This window comes from Salmo salar, chromosome 11, assembly GCF_965601325.2.
Source record: "Salmo salar chromosome 11, fSalSal1, whole genome shotgun sequence".
Classification (NCBI taxonomy): Eukaryota; Metazoa; Chordata; class Actinopteri; order Salmoniformes; family Salmonidae; genus Salmo; species Salmo salar.
The window spans coordinates 75696676-75720757 of record NC_138301.1 but is presented as its reverse complement, the minus strand read 5'-3'; the positions used below and the strand labels follow the sequence as shown (position 1 = coordinate 75720757).

The 24082-nt window shown below is 45.4% G+C and overlaps 1 protein-coding gene across 1 annotated transcript; it reads left to right on the top strand.

Moving 5' to 3' along the window:
- The first annotated feature begins 2514 nt into the window (after positions 1–2514).
- LOC106562841 (uncharacterized) lies at positions 2515–17238 on the top strand. Its single transcript, XM_014127886.3, has 14 exons — positions 2515–3600; positions 3909–4043; positions 4149–4268; positions 4688–4780; positions 5498–5716; positions 5998–6168; positions 6471–6581; positions 6731–6868; positions 7081–7260; positions 9399–9593; positions 9768–9959; positions 10317–10449; positions 16821–16902; positions 17145–17238. Exons 1-14 carry the CDS (start codon positions 2515–2517, stop codon positions 17236–17238), a joined length of 2949 nt encoding a protein of 982 aa, XP_013983361.3.
- The last annotated feature ends 6844 nt before the right edge of the window (positions 17239–24082 follow it).

The following is a 24082-nucleotide window of genomic DNA, read 5'->3' as shown; positions in this document are numbered from 1 at the left end:
TCTCTTCCTCAAGTTTTGTATGACTCCAGTAACATCCTAGGGAAATGCCGATGGAGGCAATGGCCAAGTACTTGCAGTTCACCTTTGGTCCCAGTTTGTTCACTATTACTTGCCAAGTCTACAGGAAAGACAGTAGTGGAGGAAGGACGGAAGACAACTTACTGTGGATCAAGTGGTTCTCATCGTGGCCCCTCAGCTCCTTCAAGCTCTCAGGCCTGTTGGGAAGGTGACTCATACTTACCCCAGAGCTGATGGAGGTATTAGGTCTGCTGCTATCCAGGTCAAAGGTCGGACCTACCTACGACCAGTAGACAGGCTGGTGCAGCTCCCAGGCATCCTTGATGACGATGCAGAAGAACCATTCGCCATTGTGTTGGACCATTCGCCTAGAACAGACTTTCCATCTGGTTAGAATGTCATAGCAGACATTTGGGGTGGCTGTGTAAGAAAGCCTGTCCTTTTAAGATCTCAGTGATGACGTCACAGCTATCACATGCTGGCAGTGTTTAGTTCATTACCAAGTGCAGCTCGCCACCTACTGCTGTGAACACAAATCTCCGTTTTGGACATTATTTCTTTTCTGACCAATTTTCCTAATTATGCCCTCGATAGGATTTAGCAGGAAAGAACACACTTGGCACTTTGAAATCTGCTATAAATACATTTTGCACTTTATTTTAAATCACTCTTCTTTGCTGTTATAATACATCTATCCAAATTAATGTAAAAACACAAGGGCATGCTAATTTAAAATATGTCTAGTCATTCTTAATCTGGTTCTTTATGGTAATGCAGGCACGTTATGGGGCAGAGGCCAGGTCATTATCAATAATACTTTTTTTATAAGAAAATTGGTGCGACGAAATCATGTGCTGGTGCCACCAACTGAAAAAGTTAGTTTAGATCCCTGTCATGCTTAAAATTGCCAGAATAATCTAAGATACCAAAAATATTTTTGGGCTGTCCTGGCATGAAATCACCCAGTTATCAGCTGTCTAAATTCTACCATCCACAAACTAAGACCAAATATTGCTGAAAGAAAGAAATATATCTGATAATCGTTGCATAAGATGACCAGTTGCTTTGCCTCTTGGTGCCATTGTGATGCTGTGTTGTTAACATGGAAAACTTCCTCCATGTCCTCTGAAACAGCTGTGTGTTTTCACTGCCTAAATGTGGGTTAATGACAGTAAAGATGTTTAAGTCAGGCTAAAGATATTTAAGTCAAAGAGGTGATAGGCAGCACTGAAAACACTTAGGGCCTAGTCAAAAGAACAAGTTCACTATTCCAAGTCGACTATGACTTTGCCATGTACTGTATGTTGAGTTATTTATTTGAAGGGAGGTGATCTATTTCACAACTGCACAGAAGTTATTACAAATGAGTGAGTGGGCCTCTCTGCCCTAGCCTATATGTCACAGAGGCCCACTCTAGTTGAGTGTGTCTGTTTCTGGGGTGTGATTGGGAGCAGAGCAAATCAGAAGAGAGTAGGACGTGGACGCTATCTGTAAGTCTGTCTCTGGCAGTGCCCATGTTTGCTCCACACTCTTTGCCCAGGCTATTAAGTTAATACAGCAGTAGCACCCGGCAAGTGAGAGTTGCCCTCACAGGGTTATTTATAGATGAACTTTATATAAAAAATATAACCCCTGTTGGTTTCTGTCTGGGCTGTCTGTCAGATTAGATGGTTTAAGTGGGTAAAGGTGGCCAGGCCACAGGTGGGTTGTTGAAGATTTTGTGCATGTGTTTGAAAGTGTCAGAGAGGGACAGCCACATAAGGTGTCAGGCAGTATATCACTGTGGTCCTATCATGTTTTCTGAGGTGAGGCAGGTGGTGGCACAAAGGACTGAGAACCAGGTGAGGCCATCTCTTAATCTCAAATGAGATAAATCAGATTTACAGGAGGACAGCCAAGGATAAGGTTACCAGCTACTACCACACCTTAACCCACCCCCAGTCAAAGTCAGTCTTCAACTGTATAGACCTAGGGCCAACCCAGAGCCTGTTGTCCTTGTGAGTGCAGCTAGGCTGGGTAGACAGGCCAGAGGTCTGATGGGGCAGGATTACGAGGACAGCAGCCAGCCATAACACAGGAGATCACAGCGGGTCGAATCCAGGGGATTTAGTCTGATTGAATGTGTGGGGCAGTGGAGGAGGGATTAGGGGATAGGTAGCAGGGACAGATCTCTTAATGATCTGATCTCACCAGGAAGAGCTCTGTCAGTCTCTCCTCTTCAGTCAGAGAGAGAGGGAGAGTAGGCTGTGTGCCATGATTCGCAGGCAGACGACCATGGGACAGCGGAGTGTTATTTAGGGTCTGTAGGAGACTATTTGTGTTGGACTAAACTGTGAGCTTACTGCGCTGTCACTGACACAGAGATGGAGAGAGAGCATTTTCTGTGTGCCATGGCTGGCAAGCTGACGACTGTGGGACATCGGAGCATTTATACAAGGAGCCTATCTGAGTGTGTCTGAGCTGCACTGTACTGAACTGTGATCTCTTGTCATCACCATGAAGGACCCGTGCCGCGTATGCGGCGTGCGCCTCATTGGCAGCCAGTGCCGCTGGATCTTCAACCCGTCGGGCAAGCGGCAGCTCCAGGTCATCCTGTCCCACGTGCTGGGGCACGAGATCGACCGCGACCCTGACGGCCAGGCCTCAGAGTTCCTGTGCGGCAAGTGTGTGTTCACACTGGAGCGCGTGGTGCAGTGCGATGTGCAGATAGGCAGGCTGCAGGAGGAGCACGCCACTCTGGTGCAGCAGCTGCAGCAGGAGAGGGAGCACCTGAAGGAGTGTGTGGCCCACGTCTACAGACGCCATAACGCCCTGCCTAAGAGGCCCGATGTGGGGGAAGAGAACAATGTTAAGGTCCCCCTCTGGAGGTCCTCTGAAAGTGGTGGAAGCCCAGAGGATTACGGGGGAGGGCAGCGTACGTCAGAGGGGCAGACCAAGGAAGGTGCGGGAGAGGGGGATGGTCGAGGCAGGCGCTCTGTGAGTATGGACCTCCTGGGTGGATCGAGTGGTCCAGGGGGTCGGTCAAGCTCAGTCCCCAAGAGGGTGCAAGCAGGGACAGATCTTTGCCCGGTGTGCCAGGTGAAGAACCCCTGGCTCCAGTCAGCACGGCTCCGCTCCAGGAGCCTGATCTACCTGGACCTGGTCTACCGCAAGGGTACTCTCTCCTCTCCCGGCTCCAGGCTCCGCTCAGCCTCGCTCCAGTCCCTCAACATTGACGACCCTCAACAAACAGAACCCCTGTCCCCCCTGCCACAGAGACAGTGCAGAGAGTCGAAGATACCATTGAGGGAGCGTTCGCCCTCAGTTGGCCCGGCTACCAGCACTACCACACCCCAGAGAGCCCAGCCTTCCATCATCTCTGACCTGCTGCAACTGCTGCGCTCCATCCCCAGACCACCAGTGCCAGGTTCCCCCAGAAGCCGCATCCCCATACTGCGTAGGAGGCCCAGCGTCGGACAGCCACTTCCCCCAGGACGCAGTCTCACCCCTTGGACCTGGCACAGACTGAGGGAGGCAGAGTGGAAGTCCCTCCAGGACCTAACTGAGGAGTATAACGATGATTACATGCCGCTCAGAGTCGAGGTAGTCCATTCAGCCCAGACCCTTACTCTGTAGAGAATCTAAAAGCCCTGGAAATGTAGCCTGGTTAAACTAGACTGAATGCTGCGCTCATGTGGCATTTATACAGAATTGGAATCATAAATTGTTTTGAATGATTAAAGATCAAACACTAAATGGGATTCAAAGCTGTTCTGTGCCCATGTGTCCTAGTATTGGACACAATACTATAAATAATCCCTCTGTTAACGCACTGTCCTTTTGTCCTTTGTTAGCCAACTCATCCCTCTTTGTTGATGAATATTCCTGAATCTTGTGCTTTACTTTTCCAGGGTTTCACTGAGCAGCAGAGTGAGGTGAGCAGACTGGAGACAGCCCACAGGCAGTTGAGTGAGGAGATGAACCAGTTCAGAGCAACCAACCAGAACCTCTCCAAGACCCTGGAGGACACCCAGAACAACAACAAGGTAGATTGAGGCGGAAAGAGAAAATGACCAATCTAACATGTTAGAGGCAGATTAATCTACAGTTCTGGCTACTTGAGGTCCCTGACTCCTGGTGTGTTTTAATAGGCGCTGTCTGGTAAACTGGAGGAAACTGAGAACGAGCTCACCTCTGAGAAAAAGAAGACTCTGAAACAAGACAAAACCATCCAGGGACTCACTCTGGTGCTCAAGGAGAAAGAAAAAGAGGTAAGGTTGATTTGTATATTGCTTTTTCAACTGCTTTTCTTTCTCCAATGAGTGTTGACCATGACAACACGATTTGATCGTGTGAAATGATAATATACTGTTATAAATATATCAATGTATTACAGAATGTTGACCATTATAGTTTCTCCCCATATGCTATGCCATCTGTGTTACGCAGACTGAGGGCTTATGTAACATCGTTACACTAACCTGTCTGTCTGTCTGTCTGTCTGTCTGTCTGTCTGTCTGTCTGTCTGTCTGTCTGTCTGTCTGTCTGTCTGTCTGTCTGTCTGTCTGTCTGTCTGTCTGTCTGTCTGTCTGTCTGTCTGTCTGTCTGTCTGTCTGTCTGTCTGTCTGTCTGTCTGTCTGTCTGTCTGTCTGTCTGTCTGTCTGTCTGTCTGTCTGTCTGTGTGTTCCAGATTGAAGAGCTGTACCATGAGATTGAGGACAGGGACAAGGTTTTAACCAAAGCCAGGGAGACGGCGCACAAAGCCCAGCTCCAGAAATACCAGGCAAGACGTCAGACCAGACACTTAGCATTGGCCACGTTCCAGGCTCAGTACATTGCAGTCGCACTAAACTCATCAACCAATGGCTGTGTGCCACGTCATTCACTGCGCAGTCGGGCTTGCTATGTCATATGATGTCATTAGCTAAACACCTATAAAGGAATTGTAAGATCGAACAGGCAACTGTAGTGTGTCCATCTACTCTGCTGTAATTCCAATGTGCTGTCCCTCCAGGATTCCGCGATCATAACCTTTTTGCAAAATTAACAATTCTCCCCATATTTTGCGAGGGCTTGCAAATTTGACCAATCACTGCAATGTTACTTCGTAAAACATTAAAATCAGCTCAATATTAGCACATAAAACTGACACATCACCGCAGTTCAAAAAGAGGGCTCGCAATTTCAACCAGTCAATGCACATTTACCTCATATGGTTCAATCAAGCCCCAATCAAACTTTTTCCCTTGTCAGCGCATTTTCGTGACAAATTGGAGAAAATCACTGCATATTGCCATGCAAAATGTCAGAATCAAACATTTTTGTCCACAAATATCACATAAAATCCCCCTGAAGTCCTGGAGGGACTGAATGTGTGTACAGTATCTGCGTGTTTACAAAAGGTCACAAATGCAGACTCAACACGCACACCACACACTAAAAAGACAAAAAGAGGTCTCCTGCTTCTCTAACTGTATCCTAATTTCATGCTTTCCCCTAGGGTGTGGAGGAGCACCAGAGCCTTTTGATGGAGAAGCAGGAGGAGCTGGCCCAGCTCCAAGGTGAGCACCAAACCAAGCTGCTGGAGGTCCAGAAGCTGCAGCTCTCCCTGGGCAGGCAGAAGCAGGAGCTGTCCGACCTGCAGCAGGCCAAGGAGCAGCTGGACCAGGAGCTGAAGGAGTTGCAGCAGCAGAAGAAGAAGGTCGACAAGGCCCTCAATGTAAGCCCATGGGAGGAATTTCTATTGTGTCATTGTGAGGGAAAGCTTTGATAATGGCAAGCTGGCAGCAGGTCTGCAGTTTTTTTTTTTTTACCACATAACTTCATGGTTTTAGCCGCATGTAATATAATGCAGAGGGTATTACCCAAAGCCCTTTGCCCAAAAGATGAGGGTGACCTATTTTCAAGATTTTGAAAATACTGAATGTGGTTTTGGTTGCAAAGCCGTTGAAAATACGTATTTTCAATGTAACCACTCAGTGTCATTGTTGTAACCCCCAGGAGGTGCAGAACCAGCTGAAGAAACTGACCGGGGAGCTGGGCGAGAGGGAGAGCAGCCTGAAGCAGCAGTACCAGGAGCTGCTGGAGCAGACCAAGAGGAGGCTGCAGGGCCACGAGGTCACCATCCAGCGCCTCACCACTTGCCTGACCGACAAGGAGCAGCAACTGCAGGTAGAGAGATATAATGCAGGAGGGCAGTGAAGAAGAAATGGATAGTCTAAGAACTAGAGAAACTCTAGGTGAAACCATGGAAATATAATCTATAGATGGGGCTTAGAGCCTCTAACCCTGACCATTTGGAGAGGCCCATTCTATAGATTCTATGGGTGAAACTAGGTAAAGACGGTGTGCTAGCATGGGAACTTGTTATTTTTTTATTTCTATTCTATCTTGTTCCTTGTCTAACTTTCACACTCTATTTTCTCTCACTTTCTCTACCTCCTCTCTCTGTCTATTCTCTCGCTTCCTCTCAGGAGTACATGAACATAACAAGAGACATGGAACAGAGCAGAAGTTCTGGGGGAAGCGACACCATGCTGTCAAAGCTGCGAGAACGACTGGAACAGAAAGAGAAGGCTCTGGAGGTGTGCTTTCTATCAATGTCTTTTTCAAATAAAATATTTCACTCACTCACACACACTTTCTCTCGTGTTCTAGATCCATCTCATCTGACAAAGAATGTTGCAAGCATCTACAGTCTTCATTATCAGCCTGTTGTATTGCTCCTCCACAGCAAGCACTGGATGATAAGTATGCGGCGCTAGAAGAGAAAGACAACGAGATCCACCAGCTGCACCTGTCACTCAGGGAGAAGGAGAGGGACCTGGAGAGACTCAACAATCTGCTGTCTTATAACGAGGACACCATCAATGTAGGGACCACTAGTGCTGTTCACACTACCTTGACTACTCAGTGCTCACACTGTTTGCAATCCCTAGACACTTGTGAAGATCTGAGAGGATTTGATGGTGATAACTCCACCTTGCCTTATTCCTGGTCTAAAAAGCATGTTCAATGAAGTCTCAGACGGCACTATCTTTCACACCTCTTGGTCTCACACATTTTCTCTCTCCCTAACTCCAGAGTTTTGACACGTTGATAAAGGAGAAGGACGTGGAGCTACAGCACCTGGTGAACATGCTGAAAAACCTGCAGCAGGCCAAGCAGGACGTGGAGGACAACCTGAACTGGGCCTGCAGGGAGAAGGACGCCATCATTAGCCAGCTGCAGCTCTGCCTGGAGTGCAAGACCAAGGACATGGAGGTAGGCTGCTGAGACACGCACTAAGAAACATGCTAATGCACGCGCGCACTCACTCACCCATCCACTCACTCACTCACTCACTCACTCACTCACTCACTCACTCACTCACTCACTCACTCACTCACTCACTCACTCACTCACTCACTCACTCACTCACTCACTCACTCACTCACTCACTCAGTCACTCACTCACTCACTCACTCACTCACTCACTCACTCACTCACTCACTCACTCACTCACTCACTCACTCACTCACTCACTCATCCACCCACCCACCCACCCACTCATTCATTCACTCACACATAGACACATACTTACGTACACCCCCCCGTAGATATACAGTACAAGTCAAAAGATTATTCTTTATTTTAACAAATGTCTACATTGTAGAACAATAGTGAAGACATCAAAACTATGAAATAACACATATGGAATCATGTAGTAGCCAAAAAAGTGTTAAACAAATCAAAATATATTTTATATTTGAGATTCTTCAAAGTAGCCGCCCTTTGCCTTGATGACAGCTTTGCACACTCTTGGCATTCTCTCGACCAGCTTCATGAGGTAGTCACCTGGAATGCATTTCAATTAACAGGTGTGTCTTGTTAAAAGTTTATTTGTGGAATTTCTTTCCTTCTTAATGTGTTTGAGCCAATCAGTTGTGTTGTGACAAAGTAGGGGTGGTATACAGAAGATAGCCCTATTTGTTAAAAGACCAAGTCCATATTATGGCAAGAACAGCTCAAATAAGCAAAGAGAAACAGCAGTCCATCACTACTTTAAGACATGAAGGTCAGTCAATCCTGAAAATGTCAAGAACATTGAAAGTTTCTTCAAGTGCAGTCGCGAGAACCACCAAGCGCTATGATGAAACTGGCTCTCATGAGGACCGCCACAGGAAAGGAAGACCCAGAGTTACCTCTGCTGCAGAGGACAAGTTCATTAGAGTTAACTGCACCTCAGAAATTGCAGCCCAAATTAATGCTTCACAGAGTTCAAGTAACAGACACATCTCTACATCAACTGTTCAGAGGAGACTGCGTGAATCAGGCCTTCATGGTCAAATTGCTGCAAAGAAACCACTACTAAAGGACATCAATAAGAGGAAGAGATGTGCTTGGGCCAAGAAACACGAGCAATGGACATCAGACCGGTGGAAATCTGTCCTTTGGTCTGATGAGTCCAAATTTGAGATTTGTGGTTCCAACCACCGTGTCGTTGTGAGAAGCAGAGTAGGTGAATGGAGGATCTCTACATGTGTGGTTCCCACCGTAAAGCATGGAGAAAGAGGTGTGATGGTGTGGGGGTGCTTTGCTGGTGACACTGTCGGTGATTTATTTAGAATTTAAGGCACACTTAACCAGCATGGCTACTACAGCATTCTGCAGCGATACCCAATCCCATCTGGTTTGCACTTAGTGTTAGTATCATTTGTTTTTCAACAGGACAATGACCAAAACCACCTCCAGGCTGTGTAAGGGCTATTTGACCAAGAAGTAGAGTGATGGAGTGTTGCATCAGATGACCTGGCCTCCACAATCACCTGACCTCAACCCAATTGAGATGGTTTGGGATGAGTTGGACCACAGAGTGAAGGAAAATCAGCCAACAAGTGCTCAGCATATGTGGGAACTCCTTCTAGACTGTTGGAAAAGCATTCCAGGTGAAGCTGGTTGAGAGAAGGCCAAGAGTGTGCCAAGCTGTCATCAAGGCAAAGGGTGGCTACTTTGAAGAATCTCATACTTTTTTGGTTACTACATGATTCCATGTGTTATTTCATAGTTTTGATGTCTTCACTATTATTCTACAATGTGGAAAATAGTAAAAATAAAGAAAAACTCTTGAATGAGTAGGTGTGTCTAAACTTTTGACTGGTACTGTACATTCACATAACACATAGACAAACACACAGTTTGAAATATACTCACACAGTAGTAAAAAAATAAATAATACCCACAGAAATGGACACACTCGATACAGTCATACAGTAATAATATACTGCCATCTTAGATCACGTCTCTCTTGGAAAAAAGGTTTATCTCCAAGGGACAAAGCTGGATAAATAAAGGTTCAACAAAAATATATATTCAACTCATTCTTTCTCTCCGTCTCTCGCCACCCCCCTCTCTGTGTGTAGGAGATGGCGAATGCCCTGCTTAGTCAGTCCCAGTCTCAGGCCTGTGACCTTGCAGAGCAGATGGGTCAGAGGTTAAAGGTGACAGAGGCCATGCTGGCGGAGGCGGTCAAGGCCCAGGAGAGGCTGGTGGCGAACAACAAGAGCACCGTGGAGGGCCTGCTGTCCACCATCAGCAGCAACGACCAGCTGCTCAAGGTACACACACACACACACACACACACACACACACACACACACACACACACACACACACACACACACGTTCATATCCTCCGATCTGTCTCAGACACATTCATGTACACCCAATAATCTGTCATTTTTACAGGAGGTTTAGTTTTATGATCTCTCATGTCTGTGTTGTCTTACCAGGAGTCAGCTCAGCACTATAACCGCACACTGTCTGAGCGCACCCAGGAGATCCAGGAGCTGAAGCGACAGCTGTTTGTCCGGCAGCAGCAGCTGGCCTTCGCAGAGAAACAGAGTTCCGAGGCAACACAGGAGGGTTACCTGGAGGCTGCCAAGCTCAGGGCCCTGCTGACGGAGAAGGACTCCATCATCAACGTAAGTGGGACCGAAAGCGCTACTCAGTTATTTGGTTAGATGCATTGTAAAAAAATGACTATTTTGTAAAGTGTGGGGGTCATTTTTAAGAGTTTAGGATTTAGATGGGTGCTGGCTTCACTATGTGTAGGATTTTGCTCCTGCCCAACTCAAACGCACTCAAAATGGAAGACACTTTGGTTATTTGTGTGTTAATGCTGGGCTAGAACAAAAGCCTGCACACATCATCCCTGACTTCCCTTGCAATAATTGCTCCTCGTAGAATAACGTTGAATAAAGATAATTGCAAGGTTATTCAACTGCAAGGTTATGAACAAGAGAGCTCCAGTGTGTTAAACATTTGATTTACTCTTCAAGAAACTTCTTGAGCGTGGGCAGGAGAGAGACCAGTTCCTGGCTGAGTTAGGGCAGAAGGAGCCTGCATCCCCCCAGGTGATGGAGAGCAGACAGACCATCAAAGTGCTGCAGGAGAGGCTGGAGGAGAGGGAAGGTGAGAGACTCGTATCTCTTGAGCTACAGACAGGTCACCAGTAATGTGAGACCAATGACTTCAAGCTGAGGACGAAGGCATTTTCAAAGCATTCAGGAAACGGGGGAAAACTTTGGGTTGAACGTTGCTTTCTTTAGTCTCTCTGGGAAAGGTAACCCTCTTGAGCGTGGCTTTAAAGTTGAAACAATGTATTGCATTCGTTGTAAATTGTAAAAGGAAATTGGGTGAACATGTCTGGGCAATACATTTACTTCAATACGTTTGTTTTTTCAAACCTTCAAGGGCAATTTTTAATTTGCTGTAAGTTTCCCTCAGTCTCTGCTATAGTGCCTTTAGAAAGTATACATACCCCTTCACTTTTTCTATGTTTTGTTGTTGCAGCCTGAATCTAAAATTGATTAAAGTGAGATTTTGTGTTACTGGCCTACACACAATACCCCCATAATGTCAAAGTGGAATTATGTTCTTAGAAATGTTTACAAATTAATTAAAAAGGAACATCTGAAATGTCTTGAGTCAGTAAGTATTCAACCCCTCTGATATTCAACCCCTTCAGGAGTAAAAATGTGCTTAACAAGTCATAAGGTGCATGGACTCGCTCTGTGTACAATAATAGTTTTTAACATGATTTTGAAATAACTACTTCTTCTCTGTACCCCACACATACAATTATCTATAAGGTCCATCAGTCAAGCAGTAAATTTCAAACACAGATTCAACCACAAATACCAGGGAGGTTTTCCAATGCCTCGCAAAGAAGGGCACCTATTGGTAGATGGTTAAGATTTAAAAAAGCAGACATTGAATATCTCTTTGAGCATGGTGAAGTTATTAATTACACTTTGGATGGTGTATCAATACACCCAGTCACTATAAAGACACAGTACAGGTGTCCTTCCTAACTCAGTTGCCGGAGAGGAAGGAAACCGCTCAGGGATTTCACCATGAGGCCAATGGTGACTTTAAAACAGTTACAGGGTTTGATTGCTGTGATGGGAGAAAACAACATTGTACTTACTCCACAATGCTAACCTAAATGACAGAGTGAAAAGGAAGCCTGTAGAGAATAAAAATGTTCCAAAACATGCATCCTGTTTGCATTAAGGCAAAAAAGTAAAACTGCAAAAATGTGGCAAAGAAATTAGTTTGTGTTCTCAATACTAAGTGTTGTGTTTGGGGCAAATCCAACAAAACACATCTCTGAGTATCACTCTTCATATTTTTTGTTGGCTGCATCATGTTATGGGTATGCTTGTCATCAATAAGAACTATGGAGATTTTTAGGATAAAAAGAAACGGAATAGAGCTAAACACAGGCAAAATCCAAGACGAAAACATGGTTCAGTGTGCTTTCCAACAGACAATGGGAGACAAATTCAAATCAAATCACATTCATTTATATAGCCATTCTTACATCAGCTGATACATCAAATTGCTGTACAGAAACCCAGCCTAAAACCCGAAACAGCAAGCAATGCAGGTGTAGAAGCATGGTGGCTAGGAAAAACTCCCTAGAAAGGCCAAATCCTAGGAAGAAACCTAGTCCCCTGAAATCCCATCCACTAGCATTCTAGCTGCGGCCTGCTAGCTGTCCAGAGCACATCGGACTGTTAACTTAAGAGGCCCACCCGACAAATTCTTTGGCCACTATACCTATTCTGCCAATTGGCCTGGTTTACCACACGGAGCCCTGCTGATCCGTCTGCCGGCATAATAGCACGAGGGGGCCACAACAGACTTTCTTCCGTCGTGACGTCCCTCCAAGGCCCTTCTGTTAGCTTGCTAGCCCCAGCCCGCAAGCTGCCTGAAGCCACTCACTGGACTCCTATGATCACTCAGCTACGCATGCCTCTCGCTAACGTCAATATGCCTTGTCCATTGCTGTTTTGGTTAGTATTTATTGCCTTATTTCACTGTAGAGGCTCTAGCCCTGCTCAATATGCCTTATTTAACACTTTAGTTCAACCTACCACACATGCGGTGACATCACCTGGTTTAAATGATATTTCTAGGGACAATATCTCTTTCATCGTCACTCTATGCACAGGTTTACCCTCACTGTATCCACATCCTACCATACCTTTGTCTGTATATTATTGAATCTTGAAGCTATTTTATCGGCCCCCAGAAACCTGCTCCTTTTACTCTCTATTCCGGACGTCATAGACGACCAATTCTCATAGCTTTTAGCCGTACCCTTATCCTACTCCTCCTCTGTTCCTCTGGTGATGTGGAGGTTAATCCAGGCCCTGCAGTGCCTAGCTCCACTCCCATTCCCCAGGCGCAATCATTTGTTGACTTCTGTAACCGTAAAAGCCTTGGTTTCATGCATGTTAACATTAGAAGCCTCGTCCCTAAGTTTGTTTTATTCACTGCCCTAGCACACTCTGCCAACCCGGATGTCCTAGCCGTGTCTGAATCCTGGCTCTGTACCCAAACAATTCGAGCTTCTACTTTTAAAAATCCACCTTTCCAGAAACAAGTCTCTCACCGTTGCCGCTTGCTATAGACCACCCTCTGCCCCAGCTGTGCCCTGGACACCATATGTGAACTGATTGCCCCCCATCTATCTTCAGAGCTCGTGCTGCTAGGTGACCTAAACTGGGACATGCTTAACACCCCGGCCATCCTACAATCTAAGCTTGATGCCCTCAATCTCACACAAATTATCAATGAACCCACCAGGTACAATACCAAATCCGTAAACACGGGCACCCTCATAGATATCATCCTAACCAACTTGCCCTCCAAATATACCTCTGCTGTTTTCAACCAAGATCTCAGCAATCACTGCCTCATTGCCTGCATCCGTAATGGGTCTGCGGTCAAACGACCACCCCTCATCACTATCAAACGCTCCCTAAAACACTTCAGCGAGCAGGCTTTCCTAATCGACCTGGCCCGGGTATCCTGGAAGGATATTGACCTCTTCCCGTCAGTAGAGGATGCCTGGTCATTATTTAAAAGTGCCTTCCTCACCATCTTAAATAAGCATATCCCTTTCAAAAAATGTAGAACCAGGAACAGATATAGCCCTTGGTTCTCTCCAGACCTGACTGCCCTTGACCAGCACAAAAACATCCTGTGGCGTTCTGCATTAGCATCGAATAGCCCCCGTGATATGCAACTTTTCAGGGAAGTTAGGAACAAATATACACAGGCAGTCAGGAACGCTAAGGCTAGCTTTTTCAAGCAGAAATTTGCATCCTGTAGCACTAACTCAAAAAAGTTCTGGGACACTGTAAAGTCCATGGAGAATAAGAGCACCTCTTCCCAGCTGCCAACTGCACTGAGGCGAGGAAACACTGTCACCACCAATAAATCCACTATAATTGAGAATTTCAATAAGCATTTTTCTACGGCTGGCCATGCTTTCCACCTGGCTACCCCTACCGCGGTCAACAGCCCTGCACTCCCCACAGCAACTCGCCCAAGCCTCCCCCATTTCCCCTTCACCCAAATCCAGATAGCTGATGTTCTGAAAGAACTGCAAAACCTGGACCCCTACAAATCAGCCGGTCAAGACAATCTGGACCCTCTCTTTTTAAAATTATCTGCTGAAATTGTTGCAACCCCTATTACTAGCCTGTTCAACCTCTCTTTTGTATCGTCTGAGATTCCCAAAGATTGGAAAGCTGCCGCAGTCATACCCCTCTTCAAAGAGCCATTTATTATGTTCAACATAGGAGGGCCAAGCACATTAATGATTTAATGCCTATGTATGTTATGTTGTGAATTTGAACATGAATTATGTGCCTATTTAAGATTACTCTGATGTTTTTTGTACGATGTACACAATGATTAATGAAAACTTGTTATGTCCTTATTGTGGTTTTATGGACGTGTTTAATGCGTCTTATTTATACACTTTTGTAGTGTTTGTGAAATGCATATCGTTATGTTTGGTAGCACTTATTTATTTTTCCTTTGCCTTCAACTCCTTTCCATGCGTGGAACGGATGTGGGCGGGGCTAGGTCTACAAAGGGGTGCTGATTTTTTTACATTCACAAAAGCTCTGCAGAAGGCCGTGAGGCCGATACGTAAGCTTATTAAATATCAGTGATACTATCAAGAGCAGTGTGCGGTTTCCTTTTTCCTTCAGTGCTATATCTCTTGACACTCTTGATACTGGACCCTATTCCAACTAAACTACTGAAAAAGCTGCTTCCTGTGCTTGGCCCTCCTATGTTGAACATAATAAACGGCTCTCTATCCACCGGATGTGTACCAAACTCACTAAAAGTGGCAGTAATAAAGCCTCTCTTGAAAAAGCCAAACCTTGACCCAGAAAATATAAAAAACTATACCTCTCAAAACTTATAGAAAAAGCTGTTGCGCAGCAACTGTCACGTCTATCCCCGCTCCTCCCTTCCAGCATTCGACATCACCAGTTTACTAACCACCGGTCTTTACGCACACTTGGCTTTCATCATTACGCGCACCTGCGCTTCATCAGTAAGTTCACCTGGACTCCATTATCTCACTCATTACCTCTCCTTTATCTGGCACTCCCTTAGGTTCCTTCTCCAGGTAGTATTGTTTCTGTTGTTCATGTCTAGACGCTACTCCTACATTGTATCATTCCATGTTACTTGTTATATTAAACTTACCACCTGCACCTGCTTCTCGACTCCCAGTGTCTATGTTACAACTTTGAACAGCCTGTCTTCTCCTGGTTGCCAAGTGAAACACTTGACTCAGCTTGAGTGGTGAGAGGCCTAGCAGTGTGTGTATTGGATGGTGAAGTGTGTGTTTTGTTAAGAAAATGAGACCCTCACAGATGTTAGCAATCCAACATCTTATCTCCACATCCATGAGTAAGTTGTGAAAGTATATTGCAACAGACCTTCACTACAATTTCAGATTGGGTTGTTGAATGGAGCGTATATCAAATCATTTCTAGCTAACAATTAACTACCTTGCTGCGATTGTTTTAAATTAAAATGGTGAAAAAGAAACAAATATGCTGAACAAAAATATAAGTGCAACATGTAAAGTGTTGGTCCCATTTTTCATGAGCTGAATTAAAAGATCCCAGACATTTTCCATATGCACAAAAATCGCATTTCTCTCATTTTGTGCACAAATTTGTTTACATACCTGTTAGTGAGCAATAAGAGAGGTCCATTGGTGATGATAATAGCTAGATTAGCTAGACAGAATTATCGGAAAATATATAAGTATACATCTCAACTGCAGAGAGCTGACCTTGAGCTGACAAAATTATACAAATTAAATTGTAAATAAACATTAATTTGGGTACATAATCATACAATGAGACTGTAAATAAACAGCCATTCAGATAAAATAAAATCACCATAAAAGATTGTATGCTACTACATTGGCTCTGACGCTTGTTGGATGTGGCAGGGCTTGCAAACTATCACGGATTACAAAGGGAAAGCCAGCTGAGAGCTGCCCAGTGAATCGAGCCTACCAGACGAGTTAAATACCTTCTATGCTCACTTCGAGGCAAGCAACACTGAACCATGCGTAAGAGAACCAGCTGTTCTGGATGACTGTATGATCACGCTCTCTGTAACCGATGTGAGTAAGACCTTTAAACAGATTAACATTCCCAAGGCCGCAAGGCCAGACGGATTACCAGGATGCATACTCAGAGCATGCGCTGACCAGCTGGCAAGTGTCTTCCCTGACATTTTCAATCTCTCTCTGACCCAGTCAGTAATACCTACATGTTTCAAGCAAACCACCATAGTCGCTTTGCCTAAGACCGCCAAGGTAACCTGTCTAAATGACTACCGCCCTGTAGCACTCACATCTGTAGCAATGAAATGCTTTGAAAGGACCCCTGTAATTTGCATACCGCCCCAACAGATCCACAGATGACACAATCTCTATGGCACTCCACACAGCCCTTTCCCACATGGACAAAAGGAAAAGCTCATCACTTTTATTTTTTTATTTTGCCTTTATTTAACCAGGTAGGCTAGTTGAGAACAAGTTCTCATTTACAACTGCGACCTGGCCAAGATAAAGCACCGCAGTTCGACACATACAACAACACAGAGTTACACATGGAATAAATCAAATCAAATGTATTTATATAGCCCTTCTTACATCAGCTGATATCTCAAAGTGCTGTACAGAAACCCAGCCTAAAACCCCAAACAGTAAGCAATGCAGGTGTAGAAGCACGGCAGGCCCGAGGACAAAGAGTAGGCTGACTCGGAAGGCGAAGATGTAAATCATGGATGATATTGGGATCTAGAATGTCCTCCACCGGAACCCAACACCGCTCCTCTGGGCAGTACCCCTCCCAGTCCACCAGGTACTGGAGCCAACCCCCACAACGTCAGGAGTCCAGTAGGGATCTAACGGCATAGGCGGGAACTCCCTCAATGTCCAGGAGGTCGGAGGTGCGTCGTGGGGGACAGCATCAGCCAGAGGACCAGGAACCACCGGCCTGAGAAAGGAGACATGAAAAGAAGGTGAGATACGGTAGTCACCGGTAAGCTATACATCACCTCCTTGGCCCCCCGGAGAACCTTGAATGGCCCCACAAACCGGGGGCTCAGCTTCTTGCAGGGCAGGCGGAGTGGGAGGATTCTGGTAGAGAGCCAGGCATGATCCCCAGGATGGAACATGGGAGTCTCACTGTGGTGGCGGTCTGCCTGCTCCTTCTGACGGCTCCACACTTCCTCTGCGCACCTGATCCACTCATCAACCGCAGGAGCTTCAGTCTGGCCCGGGGTTCACGGAGCCAGAGCCGGCTGAAAACCCTGAACACACTGGAAGAGAGTCAGCCCGGTGGAGGAGTGACATAACAAATTCTGTGCGTACTCTGCCCATGGAAGGAATTGGGCCCACTCTCCCTGCCGGTCCTGGCAGTGACTCATCAGGAACCTCCCCAGCTCCTGGTTCATCCTCTCCACCTGCCTGTTGGACTGAGGCCTATACCCGGAGGTGAGGCTGACGGTGACCTGAGCTTCTCCACCCGTGATGTGAATTGGGACCCATGATCGGACACAATGTCCTCCGGAAGGCCATAATGCTGGAAGACCTGCTGGAATTGTGCCTCAGCAACCTGGAGAACAGTAGGGAGACCAGAGAGAGGAAGGAAACGACAGGATTTAGGAAATCTATCCACAACCACCAAAATGGTTGGGAAAACGTCAAAGGGGAGATAAGTGACAAAGTCAATGGATAGATGAGACCAGGGATGATGAGGCAAGGAAAGGGGAAGGAGTTTCCTGCTGGAGCGTGCCGGGGGGACTTAGTTTGAGCACATACAGAACAGGAGTTGACTTAGCAACTAACGTCCTGCGCCAAGGTAGGCCGCCAATACTTCTTGGAGAGAGATTGGGTAGTGCGAGAAATACCTGGATGTCAGGCAAAAACAGCTGTGTGCACCCAGGTCAGCAGCCGATCCCTTATCCCCGTGGGAACGTAGATGCACTCAATGAGCACAGGTAGTGGGTGCAGGCCTCCTATCCATAGCCTGGTGGATGTCCACATCTACGCCCCTGACCACAGGGGCTACGACTCAATGGGAACGGATTATGGTTGCATTCTGGACAGGACCCTCGCCCGAATCGTAGAGGCGGGACAGGGCATCGGCTTTGGTGTTCTTTAAACCTGGGCGATAGGTCAGCGTGAAGTCAAATCTTGTAAAGAATAGGGCTCACCTTGCTTGGATTCAGCCTCCTCGCTGTCCGTATGTACCAGGTTTTGATGGTCGGTGAGGATGACGAATGGGTCCTTGGCGCCCTCCATCCAGTGTCTCCACTCCTCTAATGCCAACTTCACTGCCAGGAGCTCCCGATCGCCAACGTCATAGTTCCTCTCTGCAGGAGACAGCTTTTTGGAGTAATATGCACATGGATACAATTTCTGTGGATTACCTTGATGTTGGGACAGGACAGCCCCCACACCTACTTCTGAAGCATCCACCTCCACCACGAAGGGCAGCGTAGGATCTGGATATTTGAGCAACGGGGCGGAGGTGAAACGTACTTTCAGTAGGCGAAATGCTTCGTCAGCTGCAGGATTCCACCGCAACTTCCGGGGACCACCCTTGAGAAGAGAAGTGAGAGGAGAGGCGATCGAGCTAAAGTTCTTAATGAATCGGCAGTAGAAGTTGACAAATCCCCAAAAACATTGTAACCCCTTTATGGTGATTGAGACTGGCCATGACCTGACAGAATCCACCTTCTTCTCATCCATCATGACTCCTTGCGGGCTGAACTGGTAACCCAAAAAGGAGACATCCTCCTAATGGAATTGGCACTTCTCCGCTTTGACGTACAGGTGGTTGGCCAGGAGGCATTCCAGGACTTCTCAGACGTGAGTGACGTTATCCTCCAAGGTAGCCGAGTAGACCAAGTTGTTGTCGAATATACACAACCACCTGGAGTCCAAGCATGTCCCGGTGCACCTCATTGACGAATGCCTGGAACACTGACAGAGCATTGGCTAATCGAAAAGGCATCACCAAGTACTCGTATTGACCAGATGTCGTGCTGAAGGCCGTCTTCCATCCATCCCCTTAAAAGATGCGGATCAAATTGTAGGCACTCTGCAGGTCCAACTTAGTAAAAAAAAGAGCCCCACGGAGTTGCTCGATCGTGACCGGTACCATTGGGAGAGGGTAGCGGTACTTCGTGGTGATGGAATTCAGATTTCTGTAATTGATGCACGGGCGCAACCCTCCGTCCTTCTTGGCCATGAATAAGAAGCCTGCTGATGCAGGGGAGGTGGACGTGTGAATTAAACCCTGCTGGAGGACCTCCTAGATGTACTCCTCCATAGCCTTGGTTTTTATTTCCATCAACTGGTATATCAATTAATAGGCTAAAAAGCATTATTTCGGGTTGGAATTGTTTTTCTTCTCTTGGACAATTGGCCGGTGCCAATTTTATTTATTGGTTTTTCTTCTTTTTTTTTTTTACAGCTATTACCATCTAACGGAAACCCTGGTATTTTTCTGATAGATAATGAAATGAAATACACAGTTTGAGATCATTGTGAATGGGGAATTGGCCTTCCTGGGAAAATGTTGTCTGAAGTTGCAATGGTAACCAAGGGCCTTAGCGACGGGTCAGTTGTCCTGATTAATCATTAACCCCATTTGATTATCATTATTGTGCTGATGACATTTCTTAGTATGGGGATGTGTAGAATTGTAGGCTTCACTGTGTGCTGAGTTGTATGGGCCTGGACTTTTGTCTTGGCAAGATAGAAAAACGTGTTTGTGTATTTTGACTGACATCGTTCTGTTCGTCTCTATCAGAGCACCTGTTAGGGATCAGGGCCCTGAGGCAGCATCTGGAGGAGACCATCCACACCAACGACCGGTTCAGAGAACAGCTGGAGAGGAGACTGGCCGAGGTTGAGAGGGACCCAGGGACACAAACACATGCACACTAAGACACACACGCACACACACACTCCAAGACACACACTTTGTAAATAGGAGCAAGAGTACTCAAGCGCACACACACCTCTACCTTGCTTTCTCCCACTCTCCCTATTTCTTCATCCATCTCTCTCCCCCACTCTCCCTCTCTGTTCATCTATGTAACTGTTTAAGTTTGACTTCTCAATGACGAACTGACAGTACCTACTGTACTGTGTGTGTTATCCAGCAGCCACCAACATCTTCATCCATGGTACAGACGAGAAGGGCCAGCTGACCAGCGAGCTGCACTTTCTGTAGAGTCAGTACCAGGCCCTGAAGGAGTAGCTGAATCTGGGCTCCAGAGGTACGACTAAAAAGTATTTGTTTGTTTTTGACTGCTTTGCACATTCCTGAAAAATGTTCTGTGCAGATTATAGCATGGTTTTATTGTGTGGATGTGGTTCCTGAGATGTGTTATCAGATAATCTACACAGACCTGCTTTGATAATGCCATTAATGCCACTTAGCAGATGCAACATCCTTATCGATTGTACGCTTGTTTATGTGTAACTCTGTGTTGTTTTTGTAGCACTGCTTTGCTTTTATCTTGGCCAGGTCGCAGTTGTAAATGAGAACTTGTTCTCAACTAGCCTACCTGGTTAAATAAAGGTGAAATAAAATAAAAAGACTAGTAACAGTGAGTGCATATTTTGTTAACAAGGGTATGTGATCCCTGAATTGATTGAACCCACAACCTTGGCATTGCCCAATATAGCAGAGGGATAATATAACATTTTGTTGTCTATCTTATTAATAGATCTAAATTAAATATAATTATTCTCTCTTCGGACAAGCAGCATAACGAGAAGCCGCGTGAGGCTGCTTCTCCATTTTAGAATAAGGTTGTAACGTAACAAAATGTGGAAGAAGTCAAGGGGTCTGAATACTTTCCAAATGCACTGTATAGTGTGCAACTTATTTTTTTAGAGTTTTATACAGTTTACTCTCAGTTAGCCAGCATCTCTACAATTTTGGGTGTGTCAGCTCATGTTTTTTACTAGACTGTAGTTAACAAATGTCACATTTATGTTCTCCTCTCTTAGGATGTATTTGTTTTGTTTTAGGATGTATTGTGTATAATGTCAGTGAATTAGAGATGAGTGACCGTTTATAACATCAATCTACATCTCTGTCATATATCAGTCAGTGACAGCGTATATAAAATCGGGTTGTATGTATAATGGGTGTTTTCTGTGTTCTCTCTACCAGACCTGAAACGCCAGACCCATTCAGAGATGGACGTCATGTCCCAGTGTAGTAACAGCTCAGGGGACAGTGTCTCTGGCTCGGGTCCCCCTCTGTCCTGCCTGGTGCCTGGCTACTGCCTGTGGGCCAACCGCCAGGGGCGCCACATCCTGGGCCTCACCGAGAACCACAACGCCCTTTGTAAGCAGATCTCCGAGTGCAGGAGGCTCACCAGCACCATGGACACATACCTGCAGCCAGCAGGGCTCCTTTGACAACAATGCAAATACAACACACTCTGAAGAGTTATTGATTCCCCTGTTTTATACCATTTTCAGTTTTTTAGCTCATACTCTAAGAATTCAGAAGAAATTAAAAGTCCAATGAAAATGTACCATTACAAGTATAAGGCCAACATTTCTAAGTATGCATGACTACTATACTGTATATAGTTTATAACATAAAATACATGTACTGTACTATAGTATGTGTTTACCAAATGTACATATGAACCAATGCTTCCTGATCTAACAACATTTTCCGGAGAAGTAAGCAGGTGAGGTCTGAGCTGTTTAGTAAAGCTGCAGTTTGTAACTTTCTGAGGCAACCCGACCAGTGTCTCACAGCTAGATAAGTGAGTTCAAATGAGTGGATTCGGCTATTTCAACTCCACCCGTTGTCCTGACCGGTGTATACAATCGAGCACAATCTCCATAGACAAACATTGGCAGTAGAATGGCCTAGGATGCCACCTTTCCATCAAGTCAGTTCATAAAATTTCTGCCCGGTCAACTTTATTGTGAAGTGTGAATGTCTAGGAGCAACAACGGCTCAGCCGCGACGTGGTAGGCCACAAAGGCTCACAGAACGGGACCGCCGAGTGTTGAAGCGCGTAAAAATTCTGTCCTCGTTTGCAACACTCACTACCGAGTTACAAACTGCATCTGGAAGCAAAGTCAGCACAATAACTGTTCATCGGGATTTTCATGAAATGGGTTTCCATGGCCGAGCAGCATCAGCGGGAATGGTGTAAAGCTTGCGCCATTGGACTCTGGAGCAGTGGAGATGCATTCTCTACAGTAATGAATCACGCTTCACCATCTGGCAGTCCAACAGACGAATCTGGGTTTGGCTACCTGCCCAAATGCATAGTGCCAACTGTAAAGTTTGGTGGAGGAGGTCTGGGGTTGTATTTCATGGTTCGGGCTCCTCAGTTCCAGTGAAGGGAAATCTTAACGCTACAGCGTACAATAACATCACATCCAAATGGACAGAGCTTTATAGTCTATAGTGGCTTCCTCCCCTTGTCCTTCCCTTCAACTGCACTGATGGGAAATACTTGACAGGGGTTGTACTGCATAGCGAAAGCCAGATGTTCAGATGAAGGAAAGGAGATGAGGAAGCCACTCACTATTGAGATGGACCCCAACTGTCAAGGACATTGCCTTTATAGCACCCCAATTGACTTGCCAGTCATTCTCTCAGGCCCCTCCCCCTTACATGCCTTCTGTAATACTGTCGATCTGCTTTTTGAGTAACCTCACCTTCAGATAAGCAAATAATATTTTGTGAAATTGTACGATGCTTGCCCACCTTCCTATATATTGAGACCTATTTTCGGTACGAAAGTTGTAAAAGGTTATTTTTAAGGGAATATTGTATGTTTTCTTTGCCCTCATGTAAATATGGCACCTACCCCTTAAATATATTTTACAATTTTTATACAATAGACCCATTGTATGAAAAGAGTCTTTCCCCTGATGTTTGACTTGTGGGTTTTCATTTGTAGGTGTCCTGGGCTATGTGAAGACAAAATAATGTTCTACAAAAGGTTATTTATTATCATACATATATAAACAATTTTTGGGACATACAAATCTTGGCAGTTTCTTTGTAATGTATCGGTGCATGATGCACAAAGTCAGAAAATCCAAGCAGATGCAAACAACTTCACAGCAAAAAGAAAATCATAAAGAATATTTTTAAAAGTATAGAAAGCAGAAAAACATCCCTCCATCCAAGCATTATAAGTCAACATTTTGAAAAATAGCAGAGCCCATGTGGCTCAGTTGGTAGAGCATGGTGTTTGCAACGCCAGGGTAGTGGGTTCGATTCCTACAGTGGACCAGTACGGAGAAAAAATGTATGAAATGTATGCATTCACTACTGTAAGTCACTCTGGATAAGAGCGTCTGCTAAATGACTAAAATGTAAATGTAATGTAACTGGGCAGCTCACTTAGTCAAGCTTTAGACTACTACAAGTTGTTTCTAAATGTGGCTTGGTTTCAACTGGGTTGCTTCTATACCATAATGAAGTTCTGAATCTAATCAACTATTTTCAGAAACAGCCTATAAAACTAGGCAAATGGAAAGACGGACAGTCAACGAGAATGACGTTCAATAGCACCAATATTTTATTTACTAGCTATCTAATGGTTCCCTTAAGGCAAATTTCAATTCTCTGCAGGATCTCCTTGTAGAATTTACTTATTTTTGCTGGGCCTTGTAGGCAGCTGTAAAATGTTTTGACCTTAGGCTTAGGTCATTCCCACTGGGGTATAGGCTAGAACTTCAAGTGTGACACATTGTTGAATCTCCATTTCGTATGGGAGTATTTTCTAAACACCCAAATGATTTGGCACAAAGACCGATGCTACAGTACCCTGGCTTAGAATATGACCCAAATGACTGGTTCACCATGTCAGAACATTGTGCTACAGATTCTAATAGTGACTTGATAAAAATGGATTCAAACTGAAGAGAATGAACCGACACTGTTGCACCGTGAAAAGTATCATTCAGCACGTACACATTCAGAAGAGAAAGGTTAAGTGCTACACAGAATCATCATCCACAAGGGTGATTCATCCAAAGTGAATGGTACAGTACTAGTTCAGTATGATAGAGGCACCGTGTCAGTATAGTGAACCTCTTAGCGTGTGAGCAGAATACACCATATGTGTGAGCAGAGTTTTCTCATCAGGAAAACCACCTCACCCTAGTCATAAACTCCACATGGTGGGT

Excerpts from the sequence above, each read along its gene's own strand:
- LOC106562841 (XM_014127886.3), top strand. The coding sequence starts at position 2,515 with ATGAAGGACCCGTGCCGCGTATGCGGCGTGCGCCTCATTGGCAGCCAG. Across the intron at positions 6,582-6,730 it reads AGAAAGAGAAGGCTCTGGAG|CAAGCACTGGATGATAAGTA; the intron begins GTGTGCTTTCTA and ends GCTCCTCCACAG. Across the intron at positions 16,903-17,144 it reads AAAGGAGACATGAAAAGAAG|GAGCTTCAGTCTGGCCCGGG; the intron begins GTGAGATACGGT and ends CATCAACCGCAG.